This window comes from Chiloscyllium plagiosum, chromosome 6, assembly GCF_004010195.1.
Source record: "Chiloscyllium plagiosum isolate BGI_BamShark_2017 chromosome 6, ASM401019v2, whole genome shotgun sequence".
NCBI lineage: Eukaryota > Metazoa > Chordata > Chondrichthyes > Orectolobiformes > Hemiscylliidae > Chiloscyllium > Chiloscyllium plagiosum.
In genome coordinates, this window is record NC_057715.1 from 93,835,166 (window position 1) to 93,858,372 (window position 23,207).

The 23,207-nt window shown below is 41.3% G+C and overlaps 1 protein-coding gene across 2 annotated transcripts in view; it reads left to right on the forward strand.

The window, feature by feature from the left end:
- The window catches only part of LOC122550837 (copper-transporting ATPase 2-like), a 102,460-nt gene that overhangs the window by 17,156 nt on the left and 62,097 nt on the right, over window positions 1-23,207 (forward strand). For both annotated transcript variants that reach the window (XM_043692153.1, XM_043692154.1), the window contains exons 3-7: window positions 14,269-14,538; window positions 18,591-18,754; window positions 20,089-20,250; window positions 22,345-22,421; window positions 22,510-22,684. In XM_043692153.1, the coding sequence (XP_043548088.1) occupies window positions 14,269-14,538; window positions 18,591-18,754; window positions 20,089-20,250; window positions 22,345-22,421; window positions 22,510-22,684 (848 nt within the window). The remainder of the gene's footprint in view (window positions 1-14,268; window positions 14,539-18,590; window positions 18,755-20,088; window positions 20,251-22,344; window positions 22,422-22,509; window positions 22,685-23,207) is intronic.

Consider the following 23,207-nt stretch of genomic DNA (forward strand, 5'->3'; position numbering starts at 1 on the left):
TAACCTCCTTTCGCCTATCGCATTCCCAACGCCCCTCTCCCAAGTCCCTCCTCCCTACCTTTTATCTTAGCCTGCTTGGCACACCTTCCTCATTCCTGAAGAAGGGCTTATGCCCAAAACGTCGATTCTCCTGCTCCTAAGATGCTGCCTGACCTGCTGCGCTTTTCCAGCAACACATTTTTCAGCTCTGATCTCCAGCATCTGCAGACCTCACTTTCTCCTGCTTGCAAACCAGAGAAAGCAAAGCTGGGAGCACTGGTACTCTCCTTTCATTGTACAAGTGTTTTTTTTTAAAAACTTAAAAGCCTTTTGCCTGAGGCAGTATCTGTTAGCTATAGTGAAACTTGCCCGAAAGCTCTTCAAACTTAAATGTTGCGGAGTCATTGTCTTTTAAACCTTTAAAGGTCACCCCATAACCTCCTACACTCCAAAAAAAAAATCCCAGACTATCCAGCGTCTTTATAAGTCAAACCCCCCAGTCCCAGCAACATCCTTGTAAATCTCTTCTGCACCCTTTCTATTTGGAGAATTTATGCTACTATGTCTAGCTCTTTTCAGGATAGCAATAATATCATATCCACATTTGTTAATCAGCACCCTCAACTCATCTTCCTTTGTTGCAAGATTTCCTGTGATAAAATAAATGCTATCAGGTCTTGCTATGTTCCCTTATGCCTTAAATTGACTGGATATGCACTGGCTTCCACACGGTTTCGATTTTTCTTCTACATTTCTGTGCAGCAGCCCTTACTTCACTCCACTCCATATTTCGCTTCCTTGCCAAATTAATTCCCCCACTAAAAGCACCAGCAAACCCTCTGCTGGTGTCATTGCAGTTTAGGTGTAACCTGGCTTGGACAGGTCCTACCATTCCCAGAAATGGAACCAGTGAACCAGGAATCTAAACCCTCCCTCATGCTACAACTCTTCAGCCACAAATTCATTTGCACTGTCTGTCTATTTCTATATTCACTAGTGGGACACCAGTAATACACCAGAGAATATAACTTTTGAGTTCTGCTTGCAACCTGCTACCTAAAGTTTGCTGCAGCATACTAACCCTTTTGTGCCAATATGAAGCACAACCTGACTATTTGCCTACCTCTTCAAAATGCCCTGTAGCCAATCAGTGACACCCTTGGCCTAGCCCCCAGAGAGTCAATTTACCATCCTGGAGTTGCATCTGCAGCTGCAAAAATGCCGCTCTGTACACTTCATTATTGAGTTTCCCACCACTATTGCTCTTTGTCTTTCACCTCCGCTTGTGCAAGCAGACTCTGGCTACAACCCCCAGAGGAACATCACCCTCAACATTTTTCAACACAGAAAAATTGGTTCTGAGTGAGATGTGCTCTTATAGGTTTTCTGGCTGTATGCCTACCTCCCTTCTTCTGACTGGTGGTCACTTATTCCTTCTCAAACTTCACATTCTTAAGCTACAAGGTATCTATGAGTAAATGTGTTCCTGTTCACATCGCCAAAAAGTAACAAAGAACTGTAGATGCTGGAAGTCAGAAACAAAATCAAAAATTGCTGGAAAAATTTTTGAAGAAGAGTCACTGGACCTGAAACGTTAATTCTGCTTTCTTTCCACAGATGCTACCTGACATGTTGAATTTTTACATCAATTTCTAATTTCCAGCATTTGCAGTTTTTTGCACTTCAACATAGCTTTCAGTTTCCAATGCTCAAACTCCAAAGCACAGCACTTAAGTCGATCATGTGAATGGCATTTTCTGCAGATATGGCCATGCTAAATTGCCCGTAGTGGTAGGTGGAGGGGTAAATGTAGGGGAATGGGTCTGGGTGGGTTGCGCTTCGGCGGATCGGTGTGGACTTGTTGGGTCGAAGGGTGTTGTTTTCACACTGTAAGTAATCTAATCTAATCATATGGGTCATTCAGATTGCCACTAGTGGTCCAAGACCTCCTGCATACCACACAAAGCTGAACTTCTCTGCCATATCTTAAATTTAGAAGTCACACAACACCAGGTTATAGTCCGACAGGTTTACTTTGAAGTCCAAGCTTTCGGAGAACTGCTTCTTCATCAGGTAGCTAGCTGACAAAGGAGCAGCACTCCGAAAGCTTGTACTTCTAAATAAACTTGTTGGACTATAACCTAGTGGTGATGTGAGATTTTTAACTTTGTCCACCCCAGGCCAACACCATCATATCTTAAATTAACTTACTAATTCAAAATTAAAAGGGATCATTGATTACCTGTCCCAGATTTCATTAGGTTAACTCATTTGTGGCAGTTGTCTCAAACTGTTTTCTGTTGATTTGCAGTTTCAGCAGTGCATCCCTGAGGTGAATCAGTTTAACTCAGTTAGCTTGATTGTTGCTTTGCAGAGCAGTGTGATGCCAACAGCGTGAGTTCAATACCCATCACTGGTTTAAGATTACCATGAAGGACTCTCCTTCTCAAGCTCTTTCCTAGCCTGAGGACTGGTGGCCCTCAGGTTAAATCACCATCAGTCACTTCTCTCTAACGAGAAGGCAGCCCCTATGGTCTGGCAAGACTATGGCGACACAAGTGCATCCCTGCTCTTGTATTCTAGCCCTCTTAAAATGAATGCTAACATTGCAATTGCTTATGTTATTCTTAATAGAATCCTGAACTAGGACAACTAGGTTCCTTTGTGCTTCAGATTTCCAACGTCATTCCCCATTGAGAAAATATACCATCTGCTGCTTCTTTGCTCACTCAAACAGCCTGTTCAAGTCCTTCTACAGCATTCTTACTTCCTGTCTCTTCATTATCTTTGTCATCTGCAAACTCAGTAACAATGCCCTAAATTCTTTCATTTATATCACTATATATAAGGTGAATAGTTGTGTTCCTAACACTGACCCCTGCAGAATTCCACTAGTCATTGGATGTCACCCTGAAAAATGCCCCTTTATCCCTACTCTCTGCCTATTGCCAGCCAGCCAATTCTTTATCCATGCCAGTGCCTTGCCCCTAATAGCACAGATTCTTTTCTTATTTAGCAGCCTCCTGTGTGGCATCTTGTCAAATGCCTTCTGGATATCTAAATAGATCACATCCCGTCTTTCTTTTGTCTAACTTGCTTGTTGCCTCCTCAAATAATTCTTAACAGATTTGTCAGGTATGATGTCCCCTTAACAAAGCCACGCTAATTCAGCGCTATTTAACCATGCACTCCCAAATAATCTCATCTTTAACAGACTGTAAAATCTTACCAAAGACTGAGGTCAAGCTAACCAGCCTATCATTTCTTGTCTTCTGCCTCCCTCCCTTCTTAAAAAAATTGACATTTTTCTGTCCTCCGAGAACCTGCCTGACTGTAGTCATTCCTGATAGATCACCACCAATGCCACTACAATCTCCTCAGCTATCTCAGTCAGAACTCTGAAGTGCAGTCCGTCGGATCTGGGCGATTTATCCACCAACAGACCTTTCAGCTTCGCCAGCACCATCTCCTTAGTGATGACCACTACACTCGCCTCTGCCCCTGAATCCTCTTGAAGTTCTGGTATGTTACAGGCATCTCCTACGGTGAAGAATAATGCAAAGTACCTACTCAGTTCCTTCACTACTACTTTGTTACATATTACAACTTCTTCATCCTCGTTTTCCAAAAGTCCAGCACTTTCTTTCTGTACTTATTTCACGTTTCCGTCATCCGCAGTACTTAGCTTTTATTTATTGCGCATTTTCCCGCTTCGCTTCTGTTCCCCCAAATACATTCACCTCGTACTTTCAAGTGTCTTTTTACCCAGTCCGTGGACAAAACGCCTTCCTTTCTTGCAGTTTCTACCTATGATAATGCGAACAGGACAAATCCATAATAAAAATTGGGAATCGACGATTGCTCCCAAAAGGCGGGATTTTAATTAAATTCGCGCAGGCGCATTCCGTGCTTGCTACAGAACGGTTGCGCAAGTACCTGCTTTTCCTCCCTCGAGAGAGGGGCTAAAGGGCGGGGCGGTGTTTGGATTGGTTAGTGCGGAGGGTGGGCTATTACGCATGTGCAGAAACGCTCGCTCGGGAAACGTCAGTTTGTGCCCGAAACGCGATGACGCGTGCAGGTGTGGGCACGTGGCACGCGCGTTGTTAACAACTGGTCTTCGAGCAACTCGGAACATTCCAGAGAAAGGGCCTCACCGCATGGCGCAGGGAAAAGGAACCGAGGAAGAGGGACTGGGAAACTCAGGTTCGTACACACCTACAGTGGCGGGCCTTGATGGTGCGGCCCCCCTTCTTCCCTCTTCTCTACCACTCAATGACATCCCACCAACCACCTCACACACTCCCCAACCATTCATCATTGACCCCAAACGCTTACAGTCTTCCTCACCCTCTAATCTCCCCATCCCCACTCACTGAAATCCTTGCCTGTATTTTAATCCGTTTCCCACTCTTTCACTCACTGGCTGCCACTGACATGTCACACTGTCCCCATCTCCCCACCGTCTGATTTCCTCCAATCTCCCCCAGCAACTGATTCCAACTTCCAACTGCTGACAGCCCTTTCATCCTTCTATCCCCTCCCCCATTTCTCACTGATTCTCTCTCCTTTTATTGATTCATCCCTAAGACTTTAGACCTCCTTTCACATTTATGAGTTGTATATAATTACTGTCTGTATCCCATCCCTTCACTCAGTCTGGCGTTTGGCAATTGCCCAGCTATGTCCAGTCCACAAAAAGTCCACAGTACATATCCATTTTATCCACATCCCTGATCAGTCTATTCTCTGCAAAGTGGTAAAAAGGTGTAATCATCAAATTGACCAAGAGGCAGAGCTCCTTTATGTTCAATTTGAGTTCTATCAGGATCTCTTACTCCAGATTTCATTACAGCCTTGGTTCAGACATGGATAAAAGAGTTGAATTCAAAAAGTGAAATGAGAATGGCTGATCTTGACCTCCAAAGTAAGACTAAAAATAGCATCAAGAGACCTAGCATAATTGGGAGGGAGGGAGGTTGTACAGTGGTTGGACTTACACCAAATATAAAGGTAAAACAATGCAAATTCTGGAGATCTGAAAAAATGGAAAATTTTGAGGAGAGAATCAATGTTTTAGATTGTTTATCCTTCATCAGAACTAGTTCTGTTAAAATAAGCTAGTTGTGTTTGTTACAGTGAACAATCTCAGGCCTAGGACTATCACTGCACAGCTTCTTCAGGATAGCAGCTGCCCCCCAGCTACACCACAAGCGACCACCTTCCATCATAAGGGTGGAGGTGTGAACACTGGAGAGCTTCATTTCAAGGAAAAACAAACATGGTACAGGGAGGATGAGGCAACCATGACTGACTAAGGAACCCAGGGATAGCATGGAAGCGTATAATGTGACAAAGGATAATGGGAAACCAGAGGATTGAAAAGCTTTCAAAGACCAACAGAGGGCAACAAAAAAAGAAATAAGGAGTGAGAAGATTAAATCTGAGGGTAAACTAGCCAGTAATGTGCAGGAAGATTGTAAGAGTTTTTTCGATACGTAAAGGGCAAAAGAGAGCCAAAAGCGGACATTAGGCCAATGAAAAATGATGTTGGAGAGATAGTAATGGGGAACAAAGAAATGGTTGAGGAACTGAACAATTGCTTCACATTAGTCTTCACATTGGAAGACATGAGTAATATCATAAACATCTCAGAGAGTGAGGGGGCAGAGGTGAGTATGGTGGCCATCACCAAGGAGAGGATGCTAGAAAAACTGAATGGTCTGAAGGTGCATAAATGATCTGGACCAGATGGACTACACCTCCGAGTTCTAAGGGAGATAGCTGAAGAGAAACTGAAGGCATTAGTGGTGATCTTTCAGGAATTGCTAGAATCAGGGAGGGTCCCAAAGGACTGGGAAATTGCTAACATGACACCCCTGTTAAAAAAGGGAGTAAGGCAAAAGATGGAAAATTACAGACCGATTAGCCTAACCTTGGTCAAGGGTAAGATCCTTGAATCCATTGTGAGGGATGAGATTTCTGAATACTTGGAAGTGTATGCTAAAAAAGGGCAAAACCAGCATAGTTTCATCAAAGGCAGGTCATGTCTGACAAATCTGCTAGAATTCTTTGAGGAAGTAATGAGCAGGTTAGACCAAGGAGAGCCAATCGATGTTATCTACCTAGATTTCAAGAAGGCCTTTGACAAGGTGCCACATAGGAGGCTACTGACTAAGATAAGGGCCCATAGTGTCAGGGGGAAGGTGCTAGCATGGATAGAAGCTTGGCTATCTGGCATAAAGCAGAAAGTGGGGACAAAAAGGTCTTTCTCAAGATGGCAGCCGGTGACAAATGGTGCTGCGCAAGCCGCAGTGTTGTGACCACATCTTTTCACTTTATACGTTAATGATCTAGATGAAGGAACTGATGGCATTCTGGCTAAGTTTCTGGCTAAGATACTGTTATGGACTAGGCCAGACTACTCAAAACATTTTTAAGCAGGCAGTCCAGACTGTAACTTTGTAATTCGTTTTGGTAAGTGTACAGTGAAAGTTACCCGGAGTAAGTTAGCTAGGTTCACAACCAAGTTTTAAAACAGACAAAAATGTATTCACAAAATTATGGAATGAAACACAAAGAACAGAGTATATACTACCCACAGAAGTCTCTAGCCAAACTAGACTTTATTATGCTGTTCTAAAAAGTACGTGCAACTGTCCCAATAAACAAACCCCTTTAACCCAGTAAAATGAAACAGAGGCTTACAGGTCAAAGTTAGAAGGGCAGAAGGAGAGGGAGTCTAGCAGCCTGTTTCCACAAAGCCCACTGTTGAACTGACTCAAACAAGACTTCAGCTTTCCGGATTGACCATTTCCCCTTTCATTATACAGGTCACTTCTAAAACATAAAAGCTTTGGCCTAAAGTCTCATCTGTTTACATATAAACAAAAAGGCCTCCCAATACTGTTTTCATCTCTGTACCAAGTGAGTTGCTTTGGAGCCTGAACTTTTTGTGACCCCTCTCAAAAAAAAAGCCAAGGACACAGTATCCTTGAGAAATGGAACTGCTCTTAGAAAAAAGGACCAGCTTTGTGGACAGTACAAAGATAGGTAGATGGACAGGTAGCATTGAGGAGGCAGGGAGGCTGCAGAAGGATTTGGACAGGTTAGGAAAGTGGGCAAAGAAGTGGCAGATGGAGTACAACGTGGGAAAGTGTGAGGTCATGCATTTTGGTAGGAAGAGTAGAGACATGGACTGTTTTCAAAATGGGGAGAAAATTCAGAAGTCTGAAGTGCAGAGAGACTTGGGAGTTCTAGTCCAGGATTCTCTTAAGGTAAACTTGCAGGCTGAGTCAGTAGTTAGGAAGGCAAATGCAATTATGCCATTTATTTTGAGAGGATCTGAATATAAAAGCAGGCATGTACTTCTGAGGCTCTATAAGGTGCTGGTCAAATCACATTTGGAGTATTGTGTGCAGTTTGGGGTCCCATTTCTCAGGAAGGATGTATTGGCCCTGGCGTGTGTTCAGAGGAGGTTCATGAGAATGGTCCCAGGAATGAAAAGCTTAATATACGAGGAACGTTTGAGGACTCTAGGTTTATATTCGATGGAGTTTAGAAGGATGATGGGGGATCTAATTGAAACATACAGAATGCTAAATGGCCTGGGCAGAGTAGAAGTTGGGAAGATGCTTCCATTGGTAGGAGAGTTTAGGACCTGAGGGCAGAGCCTTAGAGTAAAAGGAAGACCTTTTTATAATGGAGAAAAGGAGAAACATCTTCATCCAGAGAGTGGTGAATCTACGGGGTTCATTGCCACAACAGACTGTGGCGGCCAGGTCATTGAGTATATTTAAGACCATGTAGTTCCTTTCCTAGGTCTATGCTGTACTCATCTTCTAGAAGGGGTAACATAACTGAGTTTTCTAAGATCTCGCAGGTAGAGTAGTTGTAGGGGAGATACTGAACTTTCAAGAGTGACCCAGTTGCTGAAAGTGAAATTAATGTCAAGTATTCTAATTTCTATGCAAAGTCTTAAATCAGGTACTGCGTCTTCTTGGTAGCTATTCCTAATAAATTTCCTAACTTTAGTTGTATTTTGCATTCCACTTGCTTCGCAGATCCTAAGGCCACAGGTTGTTGCTTTTCAAAAACCTGTCTTATCTCATCCAAATGGGGTGTGTACAGTATGAATACTGCTAAATAAAGACACATATTGCTGAAGCTTTACAGCTTGCATTCAGGACAATGTGCAAGAAGTTGAGGGGAACCAACATTTGTGTTTCATGAGAGCAGAGTTGGCAAGTGTACTGAGATTGACAGAGGCATTGCCATGGAGAATGTACCAATTACTGATTATTGCCAATAACATCCAGAATTTGTTTAAATTCTAAACCAGGCAGGTTGACTTTGATTGGTCAAGGTATTCTTGTGAATAGTCCTGATGGGTGCAAGACAAAAAGCTTTGACAAACTGTCTTGGCAATAAATGAATACAAACATTAGGTGGAGGTAAACTTCCTCCTCTAACCAAAACTAAAAAAAGGCTCTGTGTGCCAATTGGTAAGGTGATGGTACTGTTTTTTATTTAGTTTTTCAGTAGTTTTGTTGGGCATTTAGAATAGTGGGAATGGAGGTTAGGGCAGTTGAATGTTCCTCCTGCAGAATGTGGGAGATAAGGGTCATTAGTGTCCCTGCTGACTATATCTGTGGGAAGTGCACCCAACTCCAGCTCCTTGAAAACCATGTTAGGGAGCTGGAGCTGGATGAACTTCGGATCGTTTGGGACGTGGAGGGCGTTATTGAGAGGAGTTACAAGGTGGTAATCACACCTCTGGTAAAAGAAGAAGGTAAATGGGTTACCGTCAGGGGACGGAAACTGAACCGACAGGCAGTGCAGGGACCTCCTGTGGTTGTTCCCCTCAACAAGTAATCTGTTTTGGATACTGTTGGGTGGGATAACTTACCAGGGGTAAGCAATGGGGCACAGGTCTCTGGCACAGAGTATGTCTGTGTTGCTCAGAAGGGGCAGAGCATTAGTCATTGGGGACTCCGTAATTAGGGGGACAGACAGGAGGTTCTGTGGGAATGAGAGAGACTGACATTTGGTGTGTTGCCTCCCAGGTGCCAGGGTTCGTGCTGTCTCTGATCGTGTTTTTGGGATCTTTGAGAGGGTGGGGGAACAGCCCCAAGTAATGGTCCACATAGGCACCAAAGACGTAGATAGGAAGAGAGATGGGGATTTAAAGCAGAGATTCAGGGAGCTAGGGTGGATGCTTAGAGCTAGAACAGAGTTGTTGTCTCTGGTTTGTTGCCTGTGCCATGTGCTAGCAAAGTGAGGAATAGGGAGAGAGAGGAGTTGAACATGTGGCTACATGGATGATGCAGGAGGGAGGGTTTTGGATTCCTGGATAATTGGGGCTCTTTCTGGGGTAGGTTGGACCACTACAAACAGGATGGTCTTCACCTGAACCAAAGGGGTACCAATATCCTGAGGCGAGTATTTGCTAATGCTCTTTGGGTGGGTTTAAACTAATTCAGCAGGGGGTGGGAACCAAAGTTGTAGTTCGTGTATACGGGAGGATGAGAGGAGTGAAGTCAGAACTAAGATTTCAAAATTGCAAGAAGGTATCGGCAGGCAAGAAGTACTTCCACTTCAGTGCCAAGAGCGTCAGGAATAAGGTGGGTGAACTTGCAGCATGGGTTGGTACCTAGGATTTCGATGTTGTGGCCATTTCAGCGACATGGGTAGAGCAGAGGCAGGAATAGTTATTGCAGGTTCCGGGATTTAGATGTTTCAGTAAGACCAAAGAAAATGGTAAAAAAAGGGTGGTGTGGCACTGTTAGTCAAGGACAGTGACTTTCCAAATATTGCCTGGGAATACTATAGTTCAAGTACTTTAGATGGGTCAGTTTTTGTCCAAGGTGTGCAGGAGGACAGGTCAGCAAGGGGCGAGGCCACATTAGATTTGGAACTGGGTAGGTATTAGATTTGGAAGTAGATGAGCACTTTGGTAGTGACCTAAATTCGGTTATGTTTACTGTAGTGATGGAAAGGGTAAGAGTTATAGCTGCGTGAAAGGCTATTATGATGCGATTTGACAAGATTGGGATGCATAGAATGGGGAAGGAAACTGCAGGGAATGGGCACAATTGAAATGAGGAGCTTGTCCTTAAGTGTGTACTGGTCAGGCAGAGAAGAAGTTGTCGAGCGTGGGAGCTGTGATTTACTAAGCAAGTTGAATCTCTTGTCAAAAGGAAGAAGATGTTAGGATGAGATGTGATGGCTCAGTTAGGGTGCTTGAGAGTTACAAGTTAGCCAGGAAAGACCTAAAGAGAGAGTTAAGAAACTGCAGCAGGGGACATCAGAAGTAATTGGTGGATAGGATCGAGGAAAACCCTTAGGCTTTCTATAGCTATATCAGCAATTAAAGAATGACTAGAGTAAGATTAGGGCCAATCAAGCATAGTAGTGGAATGATGTGCGTGGAGTTGGAGGATATGGGGAAACACTAAATGAATACTTTTTGTCAGCATTCACACTAGAAAGAGACAATGTGGTCGAGGAGAATACTGAGGTACAGGCAATGTTAGCAATTCTGTTAGCAATGGGGTTTATCCTAGGATTCTCTGGAAAGCCAGGGAGGAGATTGCAGAGTGTTTGGCTTTGATCTTTGTTGTCATTGTCGACAAGAATAGTGCCAGAAGAATGGAGGATAGCAAATGTTGTTCCCTTATTCAAGAAGGGTAGTAGAGACAACCCTGGAAATTATAGACCAGTGAGTCTTACTTTGGTTGTGGGTAAAATGTTGGAAAGGGTTATAAGAGATATGATTTATAATCATCTAGAGCTAAGTCAATTAGGGATAGTCAACACCATTTTGTGAAGGGTAGGTCATGCCTAACAAACCGTATTGAGTTCTTTGAGAAGGTGACCAAACAGATGGATGAGGGTAAAGCGGTTGATGTGTATATGGATTTCAGTTAGGCGTTTGATAAAGTTCCCCACGGTAGGCTATTGCATAAAATATGGAGGCATGGGATTGAGGTTGATTTAGCGGTTTGCATCAGAAGTTGGTTGGCTGAAAGAAGTCAGAGGGTGGTGGTTAATGGGAAGTATTCATCCTGGAATTCAGTTACTAGTGGGTACTACAAGGATCTGTTTTGGGTTCACTGTTGTTTGTAAATGACGTGGATGAGGGCATAAAAGGATGGGTCAGTGAATTTGTGGATGACACGAAGGTTGGTAGAGTTGTGGATAGTGATTAATGGATAAAGTAGGTTACAAAGAGACATAGGTAAGTTGCAGGGCTGGGCTGAGACGTGGCAAATGAAGTTTAATGCAGAAAAGTGTGAGGTGATTCACTTTGGAATGATAACAGGATTGCAGAGTACTGGGTTAATGGTAAGATGCTTGGTAGTGTAGATGAGCAGAGAGACCTCAGTGTCCAGGTACATAGTTCCTTGAAAGTAGCTACCCAGGTTGATAGGTTTGTTAAGAAGGCATACAGTGCGTTAGTTTTTATTGGTAGAGGAATTGAGTTTCAGAATTATGCTGCAGCTGTACAAAGCTCTGGGTGCGGCCACATTTGGAGTATTGCGTACAGTTCTGGTCACCGCATTAAAGGAAGGATGTGGAAGCTTTGGAAATAGTTTTTATTTAAGATTAGAATTCCCTGCAGTATGGAAACAGGCCGTTTGGCCCAACAAGTCCATACCGACCCTCCGAAGAGTAACTTTTCAGGACCCATTCCCCTACCCTATATTTACCCCTGGCTAATGCACCTAACACTATGGACAATATAGCATGACCAGTTCACCTGACCTGCATATGTGTGTTCTGTGGGAGGAAACCCAGTCAGACACAGGAAGAATGTGCAAACTCCACACAGACCACCACCCCAGGCGGGAATCAAACCCAGGTCCCTGGTGCTATGAGGCTGCAGTGTTAACCACTGAGCCACCTTGCTGCCCAAGAGGGAAGAGATTTGCTTGGATGCTGCCTGGTATGGAGTGAAGGTTTTATGAGGAAAGGCTGAGGGACTTGTGGTTGCTTTCGTTAGAAAGAAGGTTGAGAGGCAACTTGAGACATATAAGATAATCAGAGGGTTAGATCGGGTGGACAGTGAGAGCCTTTTTCCACAGATAGCGATGGCAAGCACAAGTGGACATAGCTTTAAATTGAGGGGCAATAGATATAGGACAGATGTCAGACGTAGTTTCTTTACTCAAGTAGTAGGGCTGAATGGATGAGAATGGAATAGTGTGTTAGATGGGCTTCAGATTAGTTTCACAGGTCGGCACAACATCGAGGGCTGAAGGGGTTGTACTGTGCTGTAATGTTCTATGTAATTCAGCCCCTCAAGCCTGTCCTATCATAAGACATAGGAGTAGAATGAGGCCATTTGATCATGGTTGATCTGTTCTCAATGCCTTGATCCTACCTTGTAACCCTTGATCCTGTCGCTAATCAAGAACCTATCTATTTCTGTCTTAAATGCACTCCATGACTTGGCATCCCACAGTCCTCTGTGGCAGTGAGTTGTACAGATTAACCACCTTTTGACTGAAGAAATTCCTCCTCATCTCTGTTCGAAAGGGTTGAGGCTCTATCCTGGGTCCTCGTCTCTCCTACTCGTGGAAACATCTTCTCCATATGCACTGTCCAGGTCTGTCTGTATTCTGAGAGTTTCAATAAGATCCTCCCTCATGCTGAATTCCAATGAGTAGACTCAGAGTCCTCAATCCCTTATGATTAGCCCTTCATCCCCAAATCATTCTTGTAAACCTTATCTGGAGCCCATCAAACATTAACACACCCCTTCCTTAGATACAAGATCTAAAATTACTCTCAATATTCCAAATGCAGTCTGACCAGAGTCTTATGCAGTCTCAGCAGTATATCCTTGCTTTTGTATTCTAGCCCTTTTGAAACAAATGCTAACATTGCATTTGCCATTGAACCTGCATGTTAGCCTTAAGGGAATTCTGAACTAGGATTCCCAAGTCTCTTTATGCTTCAGATTTCTGAAGTCTTTTCCCATTTAGAAAATAATTATACCTATATTCTTCCTTCAACCTGTATAAGCTCCTACTTTCCCACATTGTATTCCATCTCTACTAGCAATTCTTTCTGCAGCCTTCCCACTTGCCCAACACATCTGTTGCTTCATCTATATTTGTGACATCTGCAAACTTAGTAACAATGCTGTCAGTTCTTTCATCGAGATCATTCATGTCTAACATGAATAGTTTTGGTCCCAACACTGACCTCTGTGGAACTCTCCTAATCACTGGTTGCCATTCTGAAAAATACCCCTTTATTCCCCAATCCCTACCTTCTGCCAGTCAGTTAATCCCTTCTCCATGCTAGTGCATTTCCCTAACATCATAGGCTCATCTTCAGCAGCCTCCTGTGTGGCACTTCATCAGAGGCCTTCTGGAAATCCAAATAGATCACATTTGTTGGCTCTCCTATGTGTAATTTGCTCATTACCTCCTCAAAGAACTCAAACAGATTTGTCAGGCCTGACCTTTTGTCCTATTCAATAAGTTTTTAACTGATGTGGTTGTGACCTCAACTCCACATTCCCACCTATCCCAAAACCATTGACTCTCATGTTAGTTAAGAATCTGTCTGCCTCTGCCATGAAAAATGTTCATTGGCAGTAAAATTGTTTTTGTTAACAAGTGTTGTAGAATAATAACTCCCTCCTAGAAATTATTTAAATGCACTGTTGAACTGGTAAAGGCAAGCTATCCACTATCTTTTTGTTCAAAAATTTTTGAAAGCATCTCCTGGGAGGGAAAGGGGAAATTCAGAAGAGGGGTGTTCAGAATTTTCCTCATGAGAAGTGTTTCTGTTGCTTGGCCCTATAAAGAAAAGTTATTTTGAGTTTTCTGGATGATCTCCTCATCTCTTCTACTGAGGAAAACCTAATTTAGCCTTTGGAAACCATCATTGGTTTATCACTAGGTATCAGTTAAAATACTCCTGGAGTCATCCAGGAGTACTATACCTGGAGGGTATAGTGATGGTATATTGTTATAGGATTCTGATTAGTATTTATGGATGAGGCTTGAGCACGAGACATCAGTTCCTCTATCAAAGTTGTGTCCTTATGAACAGAGATTGGCAGAAATGGAATAAAAATGTGACTATACACTTATTTCTAGACCGTAGTGTCTCTGCCTAGAATTCAAGGGTAAAATTCTATTTAAGATTATTTACTAAATTGCAGTGGCGTTTTCATGTTCCTGAAAGTTTGTATGAATTGTTTCTTGTAAAATGCTTTCAAGGGAGAGAAAAAAAATATTTGACTTGGAGCATTTATTTTCCCCCTATTTATAGATGTTGGTAGCATGAGTGATTCCATTTCAGTCATTTCAAATGCATCCTCAAGGAATTCCACAAATACCATAGAAGACGCACGTCCTGTAAGGAAGAAAAAAGTATTCCCTGCCACTGATCACGTTGTTGAGTTTCTACCTCCCGAACCCAACCCAAAAGACCAAAACAATGAAGCATCATCAGCAACAGGAAAGTGTTTCATACAAGTGACTGGTATGACATGTGCTTCTTGTGTTGCCAATATTGAACGTAACCTTCAAAGAGAAGAAGGTGAGTAATATTTTAATGATTCATACCAATCAGTTTGAAATAGCTATCACAACTTTTGCCGCTAAGGGGAAATGCTAGATTGAAAAAAAGAACACACTGTATGTTACATATTGTACTTTATACTCAGTATGGGGTGTGCTTGGCATCATTGGTTGCACTGTCACTTTGAATCAGTACTTCAGCACTCAAGTTCTGTATCAGCATGCAACTCAGTAATCTTGGGTAATAACTAGGAAGAAGCGTTTCATTGTCAGGTGTGGCATCTTTTGAATGACATATTAAATAGAGGATGTTTGCAGATTTAGGTCTGCACACAATGTCTTTTCATGTTATTCTGAGAAGAGCAGCAGTGTTCTCCAAACAATCTGATTAAAAATTCTCTCTCGAGCAACATCACCAAACTGGTTATCTGGTCCTATGTTTTATTGGTGTTTGCTAGATTTTGGGCAAATTAGCTGCTGCTGCATTTACTTCAAAGCAATTTAGGGTATAGTGATGGTATAGTGGTAGTGTCACTGGATTGGTATTGTCAAATTCAATCCAAAATCCAAGTCCCAGTGTGGCAGATTTGAACTCAGTTAATAAATCTAGAAGTAATAGCTGTTCAAAAGCACCATATTACCACTGTTGATTGTCTGAAACACTCACCTGGTTCACCAGTAGTCTTAAGGGAAGTAAATCTAGGGTAATGAAAATGGAGGATATAGTTCATGATCTTAAACCGTTGATTCCTGAAGGCTGTGATTTGCTGGTGCCTCGAGTTTGCTTTGGATTTTGTTGGAACACTGCAGGCCTAGAACAGAGACATTGGTATGGCAGCAAGGTGGTGTGTTGAAATGGTATATGATTGAAAGGTCAGGGTCTTGTCGACAAAGTGAAGCTGTTCCACAAAGATGTCAACATAATCTGTTTGACCTCGCTAATGTAGAGGAGACTACATTGTGAACGGCAAATTAAATGGACTTGATTGGAAGAAGTACATGTAAATCAGTGTTTCACCTGGAAGTTATGTTTGGCATCTTGGATGGTGGGGTAGGAAGAGATAAAGGTGCAAGTGTTAGATTGTTAGTCATTGCATGGGAAGTTGCCATGTGGCATGTTGGAAGTGATGGAGAAGTAGACATGGGTGTAATGGAATAAAGGGTCCCTACAGAATGCTGACAGAAGGGGAAGGGAAGGTATGTTTAGCTGTGGCATCCTGCTGAGGTCATATAAATATCAGAGGATCATTAATTGAATCTGGAAACTTGTGGGGTGGAAGGCAAGGACAAGAGGAAATCTGTTGTTGTTCTGGGAGATAGGAGGAGTGGTGAGGGTCAAATTGCAGGAAATAGATCAGACATAATTGGGGCATTGTCAACTGTGGTGGGAAAATTTATTTGTTAAGAGAAAACTAAGGCATGTTGAAAGAACCCTTGTGGAAGAGTTGGGTCATTGGAACAGATGACATAGAAAAACTGGGAGAATAGAATGGAGTCCTTGCAGGAAGCAGGATGTGAGAAAATGTTAGGCAAGGTAACTGTGGGAGTCATTGAGTTTGTAATGGATATTGGTGGACTGTCTATTCTGAGATTTGGAAACAGATGTCAAGGAAGGAAAGAGTCTGAGATAGATCAAGTGAAGGTGAGAAAAGGATGGAAACTGAAAGACTGATTTAAGTTTTCCAGTGCTGATCAGGAAGCATTAATGGTGCTGCTGATAATGTCATTGAAATATCAGAGAAAGTGATACGTGATGGGGCCCCAAGTAGAACTGGAACAGGGATTGTTCTACTCTTTGACCCACTATCTGGATTTTTCCATCAATGGTGAAGAAACAGTGCTTGTCAACCACCATGCTGACAATTGCTAGCAAAATCTTCATGGGATTTAGAGTGAAAATTTGCTGTATTCCATTTGTTTAATCCCTGTAGGAAATTTATTATGCCCAAGAGCAAAGCAAGAAGAGCAGTAAAAAGTCAACCAAGACAGAAGAATTCTTGCTGAGATAAATCAGGGTTAAAGTAGAAAATGTGTTAGATTTAAATCATTAAATAGAATAGGGGCTTGCAAACTGGACATGAGCCTAATGGTGCCACAGAGGTCACATTTGGGGTCCTGAGCTCCAGCTTCTCCAGAGGCCATGTGTATTGTGGAGCAGAAGCTGACATGCCTGGAAGCTCTGACAGGACATTTCCACCAAATGTCACTGGATGGAACGTGAGCCCAAAGTGCTATTTTACTTCAGAAAAGACTTTCAGCAACAGTTGTGATGTGAGCTTAGGATGTTTGTACACTGACTTGATGCTGGCAGAGACTGTGTCTGGAATGAAAGACAAACCAGGAGGTTGTGTAGCTGAGCTAAAAGATGAGTACTGTAGTGCTGTTAAGTCTTATGGATATCATTTGCTCCCAGATATTAGCAATAGAGTTTCTTTGTTTCTAATCCATGCAAGTTAGCAGACTGCCTTAGGCTGCTCTGCAGTTACACATAAAAAATGTCAGTGCTTGAAATCATAAAAAAAAATGACTTGGAGGTGCCGGTGTTGGACTGGGGTGGACAAAGTCATAAATCACACAACAACAGGTTATAGTCCAACAAGTTTAACTGGAAGCACTAGCTTTCGGAGCGCCACTCCTTCATCAGGTGGTTATGGAGAATAAGATCATAATCACAGAATTTATAGCCAAAGGAGTCCAGTGTCATGGAGATATGATACATTAAACAATTTTAGATTAAATCAAATTGTTGGAAAATCTCGGCAAGTCTGGCAGCATCTGTGGAGAGAAATCAGATTTAACATTTTGGGTCCAGTGACGACTCTTCAGAATGCATAATCTGACTCTGCTGTTATGAATTGACCCTCTTAAACAGAAATTTGGTTCCTAGTTTATTAAGTTTTAGCTCTTCACCAACAAAACAGATGCCTTCAACATTTTCTTAAACTCTTTAAATCACTGAATCCCTCACCAACATTCTGTTGACCAGAATTTCAAGTAGGAACTAGAGTAGGTTGGGATATCTGATCAGCATGGGTGAGTTGGACCGAAGGGTCTGTTTCTATGCTGTAATTATTTATGACTATGACTGTAGTCCAGTTGAGACAATGGCCACAAGAGCAGGTCAGATGTTAAGAATACTGTGATGAGTAACTCATTTCTTGACTGCCTGTCCATATCTACAAGGCACAAGTCAGGAGTATGCTGGAGTATTCCCCACTTGCCCAGATAGATGCAGCTCCAAAGAACTCGAGAAGCTTGATATCATCCATGGCAAAGCAACCTGCTTGATTGATACCATCCACAAACGTCCACTCCCTCCTCCAACGATGCTCAGTAGCAATAGTGTATGCCATTCATAAGGAGCACTGTAGAAATTCACCCAAGATCCTGAGACAGTACCTTCCAAAAAGATAACCACTTCCACCTAGAAGGAAAAGGGCAGCAGATACATGGGAACAGCACCACTTGCAAATTCCCCTCCAGGCAACTCACCATCCAGGCTTGGAAATATATCGCCATTCCTTCACTGTTGCTGGGTCAAAATTCTGGAATATTCTCTGTGATGGCATTGTAGGTCAATACATAGCAGGTGGACTGCAGCAGTTCAAGGACGCAACACACAGCTACCTTCTCAAGGCCAACTAGGGATGGGCAATAAATATTTATTGTCCAAATCTCGTAAATACTCATATCTTGTGATGTAAAAAAAAACTGTAGAGTAGTGACTCTCTGCTTCACAGACAGACATTAGCAAGTCAACCAAAAGACGAGAAGGGTTGGCTGGTTTGTGTGGGATAAAGAGATTTGAGAAGGATGGTTACTGAGTGAGTTTGGGGGGTGGAGTTTGGAAGAGGGACTGCTTTATTCAGATCATTTATCCTGAAGCTGCCAGACTGTGGAAATAATGTTAATTGTGGATCTTCCAATTCGCAAATTCCATACTTTGTACATATGTCTTGTATAAGTTTGATAGTAAATAATTTGGCAGACTTTATTTTAGCTTGTTTTATTCTTGAACTGCATTAATACAAAATTCACAATAATGTTTCCCATGTAAATTGTATCTTTTAGGTATATATTCAATCCTAGTAGCATTAATGGCAGGAAAAGCTGAAGTCAAGTATAATCCAAACATCATCCAGCCCACTGACATCGCAGACTTGATCAAAAATTTAGGTTTTGGAGCTACTGTTATAGAAGACAATGTTACTTCAGGTGGAAAGTTAGAACTTCTTGTAAGTCTTTTTTGTGTTTCGTAGCATGACAACATTTAATAATGTTGCTGAGTTCAGTAATTATTTTAAACTAGTTTGAGCAATGCTGTCAGCCTGCCATCTTTTAAGATGATAGTTTGTACTATGGTGGTTAAGTATTTAATGTGACTCAGGAGTCTCACAATGGCATGACAGTGCCTGCCATATTTTCTAAGAAGAATATGGTGGATTGCAAACATGCAGAATAATAATCCACAGCCTGATAATAGCAACACGGGCAAATATTTCTGTCCTGATGCTTAGCAAAGGGATTCTGCATTGATTTTAGTCGACTGCTGCTGTTCACCCTTGTCCTTCCACAGGATCATATTCTTGGCATCACATTTGGGGCGGCAAGGTGGCTCAGTGATTAACGCTGCTGCCTTACAGCACCAGGGTCCCAGGTTCGATTCTAGCTTCGGGAGACTGTCTGTGTGGAGTTTGCACATTCTCCCTTGTCTGTGTGGATTTCCTCCGGGTGCTCTGGTTTTCTCCCACAGTTCAAAGATGTGCAGGTCAGGTGAATTGGCCATGTTAAATTGCCCGTAGTGTTAGGTGCATTAGTCAGAGGGAAATGGGTTTGGGTGGGTTACTCTTCGGAGGGTCGGTGTGGACTTGTTGGGCCAAAAGGCCTGTTTCCACACTGTAGGGAATCTAATCTAATCTAATCTATGTATCTTGGGATACTGTTCCTTTCCCCTTGCAGAGATAGGAACATTTGTGCAGTTCTCCCATGCTTGATAATATCAGTTCCTGAAGCTTTGTCCCGGCAGGCATGTATTTTCAGAAACTGATATGTAAATTTTATGGGATGAAACACTGGGCTAGATTCCAACTTGCTTTTTGGTTTTAAAACCAATGTTGCAGTTGCTCGTCATTGTGATTAGTCATGGGATTTTATTGTCTTGTACAATTAAAGGGAGTCAGTTGGATTATTACTAAAATATTCATGATGTTTAACAGTTGAGAATAGTAACCCTAGTATGAAACAAAATGCTTTAGAAAAAACTCATGTATTTATATTGCTGCACCTTCTTTGTAATTAGTTTCAATTGATCATTTGAAGTGACTTAAAAGGTCTGCTGAAGCAGACCTTTTGAGTGAGATGCAAGAGAGCTCAAACTCTGTACAGGAGTAAAATTTCATCTGTAAATAATAATATAAATGACATTTGTTGATCTATATTAACTCTAAAATAAATAATGAATGTGCTGTCTGTCTTAATGAGGCCACAATAGTTTTTTTTAGTTATAGAGTTAGTATTGTCTTTCTCATACAAAGATGTTCTTTTTTGCAACATAATTCATTTTTTTTAGATTACAGGAATGACTTGTGCCTCTTGCGTTCACAATATTGAATCAAAATTAATGAGAATTAATGGCATTTTGTACGTGTCAGTGGCCCTTGCTACCAGCAAAGCCCACATTAAATTGGATCCAGAATTACTGGGCCCACGTGATGTCATCAGAATGATTGAGGTATGTTAAAAAACTAAACTCAGATACTGGAAATCTGAAATAAAAATAGAAAATTCTGAAAATACTCCATAATTCAGGCAGCATCTAGTTTTAAAACTGAATAAAGTCAGAAAATATAATGGCATTTAAAAAGTGTAGTTGCAGGGGAGGTGAGGAGGGTAGAATGAACTAGATGCGAGATAGGACAGATTAAATGACAGAAGGATGGTGCACAATACATTCATTCTTGGATGACTGAAAGTAATCGTGATTACCCTTCATGTTTGTTGTTTGCCTTTCTGAATCTATAAGGCTCATTATTTTTGTTTGTAAAGTATAAAGTAAAAAAATTCTTGGGAATGCACTGAGCTGCAAGTAACAATCATTGTAACAATTATTATCTGTTCTTATTCCCTCCTTTCTTTTCACAGTAATGACGAAGTCCCACTTAGCATTACTTTACTTTCCCCCCAGCTTAATTTTGGCATTTTGGATACACACTTTGACTTTCCACAATGTACACAGGGTGAAACTGGGCTGAAACTACAGAGGAAAACTGTAAAAGATACCACGTTCAGAATTCAATCTTAGACAGGTTCCTTGTCTGCTATAACAATTGCATGTAAAAGATCCTGAGGTACAATAGAATTCTTCTTGCTCACCTGACTGATATCTATCCTTGAGGCAGCATCACTAAAACAGAAGCTACTATCTAGCCACTATTCCATAGCTATTTATGCATGCTCTCTGTGCAACTTGACTGTTCCATTTCCTACAATAGTGACTACACTTCAGAAGTACAGCATTTGCTGTAAAGGGTAGGTGTCCTGAGTTGGTGAAGGGCAGTGTATAAACACAAGTCTGTGGACCCTTTTGTGGTGCAGTGATACTGTCTCTACCTCTGGAACAAGAGAATTGGTTTCAAGTCACTCTTGCTTCAGAGGTGTATAATAACATCTCTGAATGGATTGATTAGAAAAACAGGTTCAGTGTAATATTTTATAAATACAGGTCTTTTCACTAACTGCAGAAGATGCAACATTTCCCACACAATTATCCATGTGCAAACATTTTTGTTACCATTTGAAATGGCAATTTAGTACCTTGCATTCATTTGTACAAATGATTTGGATGAGAATATAGAAGGGATAGTTTGTAAGTTTGTGGATAACACCAAAATTGATGGCATAGCAGACAGGGAAGAAGGTTTTCTAAGATTATAAAGGGATCTTGATCAAATGGGTCAATGGGCAGATAAATAGCAGATTGAGTTCATTCTAGATAAATGCGGGATAGTGCATTTTGGTACAACAAATGGGGCAGGATTTATACAATTAATGGTAGGGCCTTGGGTAATGTTGTAGAACAGAGGGACCTTGGGGTTCAGATACATAATTCTTTGAAGTTTGTGTCACATGTAGACAGGTTGTTTGAAAAGGCGTTTCTTTCCCGCTTGCTTTCTTTCTCTGCAGCCCATCCTCCCTGCACTGATTTGTCATTTTTTTTGTAACTAACTGGTCTGAAATGTTCTTTTTATCCATCAAAGTATTTTTTAATCTCATTCTTAGCTATTTCAAGACTGATCACTTCTCTTTTTCTTATTTTTAAATAAATGTCTTTGTCATTTTTGCAGATACTTCTAAAAGTATCTGTTTCAGATAACCAATTTTATTCTCTCCAGAATCTCACTTCACCTTTTTTGCAGTCTATTTTTGCTCATATTTAGTAATATCTTTTGTTTGGTGTGTTTTTTTTAATTTTTGTTTTTTTTCACAAATATCCCTGTCAGACTTTCTCATTCCACTAATTCTTACTTTTTTTTCTTACTTATTTCATGTACCCTACTTCAATTTTAACTGTTTTCTCACCTCTTTCCTCATTAGTGGCATGCTAAAACCACAAATAACTCCTTTTCTAATGGAACATTCTCATTCTTTGTGAGGAACCACAAAGCCAAGCTAATATTTACCAGAGTAAGACATCATATGGTAAATTGTTCTATTCATGAATGGGAATCAGTTTAACTTTGAGGATGTGATGTGTGTTAATGGATAAACATTTTCCATTCGGATTGTCTTTCACATTTTCATTTGCTGAATTTTATTTCCATGATAGGAACTTGGATTTGGTGCTTCTTTAGTCAAAAGAGATACAGCTATGCATAATCTGGATCATAAAGAGGAAATTAAACAGTAAGCCTATCAGCAATTCTCTAAATAGAAATAGAAACGTTTGGTTTATTATGAAAAATAATTATTTAACATTTTATATTTCTGTTAGGTGGAAGAGATCCTTCTTGTTTAGCCTTCTTTTTGGCATCCCTGTCTTTGGACTAATGATATACATGATAGTGATGGATAACAAGCACAATGGCTCTATGCCCCCTGAACAAAACATTATACCAGGTTTATCAATTCTTAATCTGGCATTTTTTGTTTTGTGTACACCTGTTCAGGTGAGTGTACAACAAAAGCTTTATTTAAAATGCAAAAATAGTATCAATTAAATTTGCTGCAGCATTACTGCAAAACTAATTTGTAATTTAGATATTATTGTTTGTGTACTCAGTACAAAAGAACAGAAGTGCAGTGAAAAGTGTATAATGTGCATAAGATGGCACCTTGTTTGGCAACAAGTGCCTAGATATTGAATCATAAGAATAAGGTAGAAAGAAAGAACAAAGTTAAAAGTTAACTATAACAGTAATTCTTAGTATTAAGTAGAAAAATAAAGAATTAAAGCCAAAAGTCAAACATGACAGTCCTTGGAAAGTGCTTAGCCATGCTGGGACTGCACTTTCTCCAGGTGCTTGATCTTCTTTTTTCCATGCTTTCCCTGCACAATCCATTCCAGGAATCTCTGCACCAGGCATACCACACTGCTGCCGAAGCAACCACCGCTCCTGTTAATCCACCAAGAGTATTGACTTGGGCCTACCACATTGCTGCAGCTGATCAATGCCAACTGCAGGTGCCACC